General features: G+C 38.6%; 1 protein-coding gene across 2 annotated transcripts in view; it reads right to left on the reverse strand.

Annotated features, from left to right (window-relative positions):
• The window catches only part of zgc:100829 (uncharacterized protein LOC445149 homolog), a 50,651-nt gene that overhangs the window by 17,806 nt on the left and 20,569 nt on the right, over positions 1-12,276 (reverse strand). For both annotated transcript variants that reach the window (XM_060936280.1, XM_060936279.1), the window contains exons 4-6: positions 8,765-8,882; positions 7,419-7,454; positions 5,617-5,658 (exon numbers count right to left, since the gene is read on the reverse strand). In XM_060936280.1, the coding sequence (XP_060792263.1) occupies positions 5,617-5,658; positions 7,419-7,454; positions 8,765-8,882 (196 nt within the window). The remainder of the gene's footprint in view (positions 1-5,616; positions 5,659-7,418; positions 7,455-8,764; positions 8,883-12,276) is intronic.

Here is a 12,276-nt window from a genome sequence, read left to right on the forward strand (position 1 = left end):
AGAGGACAGCTGGTGTTGTGACCTCCTCAGCCCTCGCAGGCATCAGAGAGAAGAGCCAGGAAAGACCACAGACATGCAGCACACTCTACAGAGCCTGAAACAGAGATAGACACAGAGACATGCCTACAGAGAGAGAGACTTGTGTGTCCAGTTGGAAAGAGGTCGACAGACAGAGCATGAGACAGAGACAGACAAAGACATATGAGAGAGAGACACACACACAAACCTACAGAGCCTATGAGAGAGACGGACATGTACAGAGTGTGAAAGAGACAAACAGAGACAGAACGCTATGCCAGTTTGCTATGACGTTCAGGGACTTTCCACACAGGAAACATCAAGAGAGTTGAAGTCAAGCCAGCACTCAAGAGCGTACAGTCTGTAATTAATCAGCGGGTGTATTTATCTTTTTGTTTACAGACCCAGACTCTCACAAATTACATCAGATATTGCACAATAGAGGCGTATATACCAGCATAGAATTTAATATAATTTTTGACTCCGTATGGACCCAAGAATAAACTATGCACTAATAAAGACTGAAAACACAATTTCCCTAAATAGTGCTTTTTTTTTTTTTTTAAGATGCATCTACCATCCAGATGTTGCACTGGAACGTCATGCAGTTGAAGAATATTCTTATTATGACCTTTTTAATCTCATCACCATGACAATAAACCATCATTAACAATATTATAATAGAAAATAAGGAAGAGCTGCGAATATTCACGGAACCAGTATTGGTCCTATAATATTCTAAGAAAGGATGCATTAATCCAAAATATCTGTATCAGTATTGTGTATTAGACTGATGTCCTGAAAAACACTGATCATAATCAGACTGACATTTTTCCCAATTATATATGTCGTAAATGCAGTACTATAAAAGAGTAGCATTATATTAAAACCAGAATCACAACTATAAGCTATTCATTAGGACTGTAACACAATGCCATTCTCCATATCTGCATCAATCTCTGTTTAGTGCTCCAGATACAGATATGCATCTGTATTCGGATTTGATCGAGAAGTGGGTGTGATCTAAATATGAACCCAACCCTATAAAAAACAGTGCTGTTCGAAAAAGAAATCATTCACAAATCATAAATAGAATTTGCAAAACAATTTGTGTCAACTTCTGAATGTCTACATTATCTCAATTTCAGCTACTTCACTCAAGTTCATAATTGGTCAAAATCAGATGCCCTGTGGAACGTTCTGGAAAGTTTTCAATCTAATATGACTGAGTAAGCTTGGGAACTGTCTGTCTTTCTTAAACCTAGGGATTTACATTTGGAGATAAAATTAACAATGAAGAACAACAAAAAACATGCACAAGTTAGTCTATTTTATACTGATTCAGCAAATTTTTTATGGAGCCATATGGAGCAGAAGTTTTGGAACTGGATACCTGCTGGAAGGAAAAAACAGCACGGGAGACCAAAAAAGACCAACTGTAATGAGAAGGGAGCAACTTTAATGGAAGATCTACGACAGTGTGGTACAAACTGGTATCAAGCTCCCACCTTGGCCAAAGATAAACAGAAATGGAAGAATATGGTGGCCCATTGCCATCAAGCTGGAGGACCAAGGTAGCAAGGTATGGAGCAGAAGGTTTTACTTTGGAGCTCAGTAAGGCAATGTTTCGGAGGCTACTACACCAAACCACTGATAGATAGTACACAAAAAAATAAGAAGAATATTTAATTTCCTAAGCCAGGTTTCTCCAGAAAATCTGAAGTAGCTGGCTTAAAAAAAAAAAAAAAACTCTGGAATTTGCAGTGGTGAAGCTGCCGTAGTGCACCGATGGTCTGTTAATGCAAGGAGGGTCTGGGGGCATGCCCCCAGAAAACGTTTAAATTTACATGCCTCTTGGTGGCTTCTGGTGCATTCTCAGCTAATAAATTACTAACCATTTCCCTGTCAAACATCTGCAAAATATGTATGAAATTTCCCTCCAGATGTGTGTGTGCTTGGCTTTCTCAGTTACCCTCTGTCGTACGCTGCCTGGCTCTGTAACATAACTACATACACTACAGCGTGGTCACTTGGTCCAGCTCAACCAATCAGAACGCGAGAATCTATCAGCAAATATGGCGTCACGTCCGGTCATGCTAGGCTTGAATCGAAGACAATTTCATGGTGAAATAATTGGATTTTCACTAAATTATGGACAGTGGAGACCATATAAATCACTTGAACATTGAAAGGCAAGTTTTAATTTTTTTCTGGGATCGAGTAGCCGGCGCAAACCATCTGTGTGGGCGGAGAAAAACCACCGGTCGCCGGCGCTTGTGGACATCTCTGCTAAGCATATTTGTATTTGAATCCATTTAGAAAAATCTGTTTATTCCGAATAATGTGTGTATTTGGTTACATTCTTACTACTAATGAATCCTGGGTAATTACTGATGAGCTATAGAACTATTCATTATGAACTAAGCATCTATTACTGAATCTTTTATATCTCCTGGAGACCTACTAGTGAAGTAGACATTATTAAGGAGTTCTCACATGTTTCATGTTATAATATTGTTCCATATCCTCTCCTAGTTAAGGACACAGTAACACTTCAGTCATTATCTAAGCTATACAAATGACTCAATCCATCAGTTTTCAATGGATTTCGATTCTGATTGTTTTGTTTGGAAGATCTAATTGTTCTCATGAATAACAACTGAGCTAATTACAACCCCGATTCCAAAAAAAGTTGGGACAAAGTACAAATTGTAAATAAAAACGGAATGCAATGATGTGGAAGTTTCAAAATTCCATATTTTATTCAGAATAGAACACAGATGACATATCAAATGTTTAAACTGAGAAAATGTATCATTTAAAGAGAAAAATTAGGTGATTTTAAATTTCATGACAACAACACATCTCAAAAAAGTTGGGACAAGGCCATGTTTACCACTGTGAGACATCCCCTTTTCTCTTTACAACAGTCTGTAAACGTCTGGGGACTGAGGAGACAAGTTGCTCAAGTTTAGGGATAGGAATGTTAACCCATTCTTGTCTAATGTAGGATTCTAGTTGTTCAACTGTCTTAGGTCTTTTTTTGTCGTATCTTCCGTTTTATGATGTGCCAAATGTTTTCTATGGGTGAAAGATCTGGACTGCAGGCTGGCCAGTTCAGTACCCGGACCCTTCTTCTACGCAGCCATGATGCTGTAATTGATGCAGTATGTGGTTTGGCATTGTCATGTTGGAAAATGCAATGTCTTCCCTGAAAGAGACATCGTCTGGATGGGAGCATATGTTGCTCTAGAACCTGGATATACCTTTCAGCATTGATGGTATCTTTCCAGATGTGTAAGCTGCCCATGCCACACGCACTAATGCAACCCCATACCATCAGAGATGCAGGCTTCTGAACTGAGCGCTGATAACAACTTGGGTCGTCCTTCTCCTCCTTAGTCCGAATGACACGGCGTCCCTGATTTCCATAAAGAACTTCAAATTTTGATTCGTCTGACCACAGAACAGTTTTCCACTTTGCCACAGTCCATTTTAAATGAGCCTTGGCCCAGAGAAGACGTCTGCGCTTCTGGATCATGTTTAGATACGGCTTCTTCTTTGAACTATAGAGTTTTAGCTGGCAACGGCGGATGGCACAGTGAACTGTGTTCACAGATAATGTTCTCTGGAAATATTCCTGAGCCCATTTTGTGATTTCCAATAGAGAAGCATGCCTGTATGTGATGCAGTGCCGTCTAAGGGCCCGAAGATCACGGGCACCCAGTATGGTTTTCTGGCCTTGACCCTTACGCACAGAGATTCTTCCAGATTCTCTGAATCTTTTGATGATATTATGCACTGGTAGATGATGATATGTTCAAACTCTTTGCAATTTTACACTGTCGAACTCCTTTCTGATATTGCTCCACTATTTGTCAGCGCAGAATTCGGGGGATTGGTGATCCTCTTCCCATCTTTACTTCTGAGAGCCGCTGCCACTCCAAGATGCTCTTTTTATACCCAGTCATGTTAATGACCTATTGCCAATTGACTTAATGAGTTGCAATTTGGTCCTCCAGCTGTTCCTTTTTTGTACCTTTAACTTTTCCAGCCTCTTATTGCCCCTGTCCCAACTTTTTTGAGATGTGTTGCTGTCATGAAATTTCAAATGAGCCAATATTTGGCATGAAATTTCAAAATGTCTCACTTTCAACATTTGATATGTTGTCTATGTTCTATTGTGAATACAATATCAGTTTTTGAGATTTGTAAATTATTGCATTCCGTTTTTATTTACAATTTGTACTTTGTCCCAACTTTTTTGGAATCGTGGTTGTATAAACGAGTCTGGTTTCTCATGGTACGGCCATGTGAGCTACTGCGTCACTGACGCTCTGGTTATTATAGTTATAGTGATAAAGGATAAAGAAAAATTATATTGCAGTTTCTGAAGTTACTCTGCATCAGCTACTAGTTCTTTAATGGTTTTAAAGCATGTATGTGAGGAGATAATGAGATTAATAATTGATGCGCTAGTAATCTGATTGGTCAGAAGACGTCTATTACTTTTGTATAACGACACACTGGCTGTAACAGGAGTATATTAATGTTCTAATTCTAGCATGTTATTGTTTCTATATTAACAGCTCATACACAGGGACTTGTATGATGAATGATCCAAATAATCGAACAAACTGACTAAAAGAACATGTTGCTGTTCAACAGTGACAACCACACCATTGTTATTGTGGTGAAATTTGTCCTTAGGAGACGTCTTGCTGATTTTTTTTATGACTTCCTTGTTAACAGGGTTGTTCACACTTTCTGCTTGCAAGCTTCCGAGGAAGAGATGTTGCTCATTGGTTATTGTGGCTATGACACAAGATGTTAACAGGAACTACTGTAACTTGTCTTGCAGACGTTCCACAACATGACATCTTAAATATAAATCATTAAAAAGGTGTGATGTTTTGTTCATTAATAAATTAAATATTGTAATCTTTGTGAAATTGCTGCGCTATAAGCAGAAAACACAGGACGGACCTAGCTGCAACATGAAAATTTTAACTTTGAGCTTTTAGCATTTTAACTGAATTTTGTTTCATCTGTAATCATTTCTAATGTTACACCAGGTTTGTTTGCTATAATTTTTTTTATTGTAATATTGCTTATGCTGCCCTCTTGGCCAGGTCACTCTTGGAAAAGAGATTTTAATCTCAATTAGTTTTTTACCTGGTTAAATAAAGATGATTGATTGATTGACTGATTGATTGAAAATAATCCACTTTGGGCTGGTTTTGCGTCGTGCCACGTCACACCTCCCTGGAGTGGATTATTCTGTTCTTTACATAATTTTGCTCAGAATGAACTACCAAACAATTACTTTATTATTAAATCAATATTCATTAGTAGTATCATATTACTAGCAGTGTAAATCTAATCCTATTCATTCAAGCCTGTTTGTCCATGCATACTTAATTCTAAGTTATTGAACAGTGCTAGTTGTAAAGTGTTAATATGGAATATTAACATTAACATGAATAATTATGCATTTTTCCATGTCCAGTAGTTCCTGAATTAGAGCCTTAGAGTTTGGAAATGGAAAGTAGCACATGAACGTCATAATTTATTAAATATTCCTTGCATCGTACTTACACTCTCAATAGGAGATGTAGGTTTTTGCTCACATGCTGATACCTAGGGACAAAGTAGAGAGCAGAGACAGGTCACTGAAACCAAATTTCCTAAATTCTGAAGCACAAGTTTTCAACCTTGGAGTCACGACTATGAGATGTGGATGGGGTCACAGTAGATTTTTCCTAACCACCGTTTCTAATGAAGTTCCATGCACATGAACCTGATGTATGGAATATACTGTAATAATAATTAAAATTGTCAGATTATCTTTAAAACTCGATTAACTTCCATTCAGTTTTGAGCTCATCTTAAGCACATGTTGCACTGTGTCCAAAACGCTATCGTGGTAATCAATTGTGTTTTCGAGCTAAACATAATCTAAGTAGCACATGGCTGAGCAAGTTTCAGTCTGTAGTCTACTGTAGCAGCACATAGTCTGACGGTGCTAAAAATCCAAATTTAGTGAAAGTGCACCTGTCAAAGAGTGGGAAAGGGAGAATCGTATTGCATGTTATCATATACAGTGGGAGAGCGTTTTTAGAATATTTATAGATTTTTTTTTTTACCAAAGCAATGCAAGAAAGCAGACACATGAAGGCTTTATGGCCCAATGCACACAGCCAGCAATGCACTTGCTGGAAAATAGGCTTTAGTCTCATGACAATATTATGTTAAATGCAATACATGTTCCCGGTTAAACAAATCGACCAAACCAAAGCATTTGTTAGCCCTTATTTAATCTATGAATCAAAGTTATGTATGATTCTGTCAATTGTGCATTTGTACAGCAATGCACTGGGAAGGGTTTAAATAGTATTAATATCATTTCAAATAATTAACACTATAGGAACTGGGACTGAGGGAGATCATAAAAATTTGGGGTGATATATATCTATATATTAGTCTCAGCTGAAAGTTTTGACATGCCTCCTAATTCAATGTTTTTTTCTTTATTTTTATGAATTAAAAGTCACTTCATGTCTTAAAGTAATGATGGATGTTGTTTCTCTTTCCTTAGTTGAGCGGTTCTTGATATAATACTGTATGGATTACTACAGTTGTGGAATAGGGCTATTTACTGTATGTTTATTATTTACTATTTGCTGTTTGATCTGAAACGCATTAAGGAGGCAAGAAATTGCAGTAATTAACTTTATGATACCAACACAAAGGCTGTACGATATAACAAAACAAAAGACAACAGACAATCGTGCATAGACAGTGAATACAAGATGTGTGTAATGAAAAGGGACGAGGTAGATTTTTAAAGTGCAAAATAAATCCTTAAGTGATTTATACAGCATCAGTGATTTGCAGTATATACTGTACGAGTCAAAAGTTTGTACACCCCTACTCATTCATAGGTTTTTCTGTATTCTGACCATTTCCTACACTGCAGAATAATACTGAAGACACCAAAACTCTGAAACATATGGAATTATGTGATAAACAAAAAGTTTTAAAACAACCCTAACAAACACTAACTTTTGCCGAGGCACACCTGTTAACTGAAAAGTATTCCAGGTGACGACCTCATGAAGCTGGTGAAGATAATTATTATAGGTGGCTACTTTAAAGAATCTAAAATATGAAAAGTATTAGGGTTTTTAACACCTTTTTGTTTAACACATAATTCCATATATGTTCCATGTGTTATTTCATAGTTGTGAGGCCTTCAGTATTGTTCTACAATGTAGAAAATAGTCAAAATACAGAAAAACCTCTCTCTCTCTCTCACACACACACACACACACACACACACACACACACACACACACACACACACACACACACACACACACAGCAATACCAAAGCCTACCTGTGGAGGGGGCAGCATCCTCACTTCACTGTTCTCCTGTCAAAACACAAGACCTGAATCACACAGAGTACCACTTCTGAGTCTGTTTAATTAGATGACCAGTTATCATACATATTAAAAAGTCAAAATCAAAACACAGCTGGAAAATGGTACACGGGAACATTCGTGACTGTATTTAATAAATCGGAGAAAAGGATGAAGTGCATGTTTACATCATTTTTTCCATTTGGAAGATGTGAGAAGCCTGAAGGATTACGCAGTGGCCAAGCGACCAGCCTACGTCCATCTTATTGAGCCCCGGCTGCACACGGTGTTGCCATGGCAACCCCACGATGATGTGCGAGCCGCCTTCTTCCCTCTCGCATTAGTATAGCGTGAAAGAGAAGGGGACGAGCATGAGAATTCGCCCTTGTCCTCCTGGACTGCAGATTTTTACCACATTCTCTTGTGCTCTCCTCTTGCTCTGTCTCGCTTTTTTTTTTTCCAATGACACACTCACATCTTGCCTCAAGCACAGATCATAGCAGTCGCAGTGCTTTGACCTCCCTCAGACATTCTCCAGAGGTGGAACCGAAACCAGGAGCACAGAACCGAATTTGTCCCAGACTGTGTGTAACAAGACCACACATACACGCGTACAGTCTGATGCTGAGCCGCAATAAAGATAGTGAGCGAGCTCGAAAGAAGAGAAGAGGCGAGCTGTGATGGGTAGAAAGATGCAGGCGACAAGGAGTGGAGGGGTTTGGCAAATATAAAGAAGGGAATAGTGGAAAAGAAAGAGAGGAAAGGAGAGAGAATGGAGTGGAAAGACAGAGGTTGTGATTTATTTGGCTGTTGAGCAGTGATGGCTCTCCCCATGGAGAAAGTCCGTCTCTCTGCCCCACGGCTCTGTCCCAGATTAATGACAGCAACAGGAAGGTCACCTACACACTCCGACACACACAAACACACACACACACAAATGCGTAATCCAGCACCTAAACACAAGCACAAGCATACACTCACACCAGGCCCAAAGACAGACAAACAAATCCCCCAAACGGAGAAAAAATGCACACAAACCCACATTGATGCAGTAAAACCAAGCACATGTGCACCTGCCTTCTTTCCCTCATCTACAAGATACCGAGATTCAGGCAAGATTTCAAGAAAACTCAAGAATCATTGCAGCAGATGATGAATAAGGTGAGCTCCTATTAAACACCTTGTTTATGTATGTTCGATATCCATTTTAATACTGTTTCTTCAGAAAAAAATAGCATTATTCTTTCATTCGTTTTTCTTGTGGATAAACGTTCCACAATGTGTCAATGAAGTGTCTGAATACAGGTTTGTCTTTGATGTACCTTTAAATTAAGTTGTACTCCGGACAACGTTTTGGGTGGGAGATTCTCTCTGCCTGATCGCACAGGTTCTGTGGATGTTCGGTTTACAAGGTTACTCTTCAAACTTGCTTCCTGGTTGCTGTGAAAAAAAGTTGTGTTATATAATAACAGAAAAATTAAGAACACACAAGATACAACACACTATATGCAAGTTATTCCACAAAATCGAGTCGTACATGAACCAATAGCTGACGAGGCACGTAGCCAAGTTGGCTATAACCCATGTATGATGAAATTGAGTGTAATAACTGTTTTATTCTATCCACAGTCACTGGATTTTGAGAAACAGAGCATTTTTATTCATATTTTTTACAAATTCGATAAATAAAAACTTTATACAAAACGTCCAACAAAATCATTTCCGCTTAGAATGTCAACAAACTGGCGAAATGACAGTAGCAATTTGTGAAAAATGTTAATAATAATTCTTGAAAAATAAAAAAAATTATATTTCTTACCATCAAATACTTTTATTCTATATTTTGTTGCCTTATTTGTATTTTGGGGGTTTTGTTTTCAAGTAGAGTTGTATTTTGCCCTCAGTTGTTTCAGTAACACGCGCTGCCATTTTCTTCTTTAGGTTTTTTTTTTTTTTGGGCAGTTGGCAAACCAACTTAAAAGGTGCATTAACTGCCACCAACTGGGCTGGAGTGAGGAACAGGAGTTTTTTTTTTTTTTTTTTTTGGGGGGGGACTATTCTTTTTGCCATTTCTGTTTCTTTTAAATACTTGATAGAACAGGATAAAGCGGCTAGAGATCATGAGATGAGATGAGAGATAAAGTGATATATCCGACTCGATATGCACCGCTATTTTGTTTTTTTTCTACTCACGGTATATGAGCTGATTGGCTACTCTACTACTAGGCTATCAGAGCATGCAATTGCTCATATCCAGTGAATGTGGTTAGAATAAGTATACATATACAGTATATCCAGGTATTAAGGCTTCTGGAAATATAAAACAGAAAATATACTACGACAAACCTACAAAAATAGTCTTGTATCACCTGCAAAAAGAAGATATTTGACACATTAAAAAATATTTTTTTATTTTTTTCCCTCATTTGCTCCCGAGTTTAGTCTTGACAGTTCCTACCCACTAGCTAACGTGTGCATATCACATGACAATGTGATACCATGCTTCCTTTGGGACATCCACAACATCTTTACCAAACTGGCACTCATACTGCAGTATAAAACCCTTGGAGGAAAGCACTCTCTACCCTCTTCTGCATACATGATCTGAGAGACGCCAATGAATGGCTCCTATCACTGTGATCGACAGAAAAGAGAAAGTATAGATGCCTTTCACATGACGTCATCGTAACTGAGGATTTGTTAATGCAGCTATATTGCCAGGCGAGCTTTGTGTTTGATAAGGACCGGCACAAGTGTACACGAGTGATTGTAAGCCCAATTCAGTAAATATCTACAGATAAACTTATCGAAGTTGCATCTAAAAGACTGATACCAGAGACCTGTAGTGCTTTTGGATGTAATAAGAGACGTGGAGATAAGCCCAGTTTAACTTTTCACTGCTTCCTGGTGAACCCAGAAAGATGAGGAAAAATGGCGGTTAAACAGGAAGACTGGATGCCAATAAAAAGTATTCCCGTGTGCATGCATGGAAAACATTTTATCTCAGGATAGTATAAAATCTCTGTACACCTGTTATTTCTTCTAACACTTTTTCTGGCTCAAAGCCATTCATTCAGTTATAAAAATCCCACAGATCTAGCCTCGGCGTACTCAAGTTAACATTCAACAAGTTCATAAGTTGGCATAAGATGGACAGAACTTTGGTAATCATGTCATACTTAGTAACTCTACTGCACTACAAAACACATGCCAAATGGCAAATGCATGAACGTTAAAACATATACCTAGATGTGGGCTTTGAACGATATATTTTATTAGACTTAATACTTGCCTTGACTAGCGGCATGCTCGTTATACAACCCTGATTCCAAAAAAGTTGGGACAAAGTACAAATTGTAAATAAAAACGGAATGCAATGATGTGGAAGTTTCAAAATTCCATATTTTATTCAGGATAGAACATACCATAGATGGCATATCAAATGTTTAAACTGAGAAAATGTATCATTTAAAGAGAAAAATTAGGTGATTTTAAATTTCACAACACCACCACATTTCAAAAAAGTTGGGACAAGGCCATGTTTACCACTGTGAGACATCCCCTTTTCTCTTTACAACAGTCTGTAAACGTCTGGGGACTGAGGAGACAAGTTGCTCAAGTTTAGGGATAGGAATGTTAACCCATTCTTGTCTAATGTAGGATTCTAGTTGCTCAACTGTCTTAGGTCTTTTTTGTCGTATCTTCCGTTTTATGATGCGCCAAATGTTTTCTATGGGTGAAAGATCTGGACTGCAGGCTGGCCAGTTCAGTACCCGGACCCTTCTCCTATGCAGCCATGATGCTGTAACTGATGCAGTATGTGGTTTGGCATTGTCATGTTGGAAAATGCAAGGTCTTCCCTGAAAGAGACATTGTCTGGATGGGAGCATATGTTGCTCTAGAACCTGGATATACCTTTCCGCATTGATGGTGTTTTTCCAGATGTGTAAGCTGCCCATGCCGCGCTCACTAATGCAACCCCATACCATCAGAGATGCAGGCTTCTGAACTGAGCACTGATAACAACTTGGGTCGTCCTTCTCCTCTTTAGTCCGAATGACACGACATCCCTGATTTCCATAAAGAACTTCAAATTTTGATTCGTCTGACCACAGAACAGTTTTCCACTTTGCCACAGTCCATTTTAAATGAGCCTTGGCCCAGAGAAGACGTCTGCACTTCTGGATCATGTTTAGATACGGCTTCTTCTTTGAACTATAGAGTTTTAGCTGGCAACGGCGGATGGCACGGTGAATTGTGTTCACAGATAATGTTCTCTGGAAATATTCCTGAGCCCATTTTGTGATTTCCAATACAGAAACATGCCTGTATGTGACGCAGTGCGGTCTAAGGACCCGAAGATCACGGGCACCCAGTATGGTTTTCTGGCCTTGACCCTTACGCACAGATTCTTCCAGATTCTCTGAATCTTTTGATGATATTATGCACTGTAGATGATATGTTCAAACTCTTTGCAATTTTACACTGTCGAACTCCTTTCTGATATTGCTCCACTATTTGTCAGCGCAGAATTAGGGGGATTGGTGATCCTCTTCCCATCTTTACTTCTGAGAGCCACTGCCACTCCAAGATGCTCTTTTTATACCCAGTCATGTTAATGACCTATTGCCAATTGACCTAATGAGTTGCAATTTGGTCCTCCAGCTGTTCCTTTTTTGTACCTTTAACTTTTCCAGCCTCTTATTGCCCCTGTCCCAACTTTTTTGAGATGTGTTGCTGTCATGAAATTTCAAATGAGCCAATATTTGGCATGAAATTTCAAAATGTCTCACTTTTGACATTTGATATGTTGTCTATGTTCTATTGTGAATAC

Source organism: Neoarius graeffei, chromosome 12, assembly GCF_027579695.1.
Source record: "Neoarius graeffei isolate fNeoGra1 chromosome 12, fNeoGra1.pri, whole genome shotgun sequence".
Taxonomy (NCBI): Eukaryota; Metazoa; Chordata; class Actinopteri; order Siluriformes; family Ariidae; genus Neoarius; species Neoarius graeffei.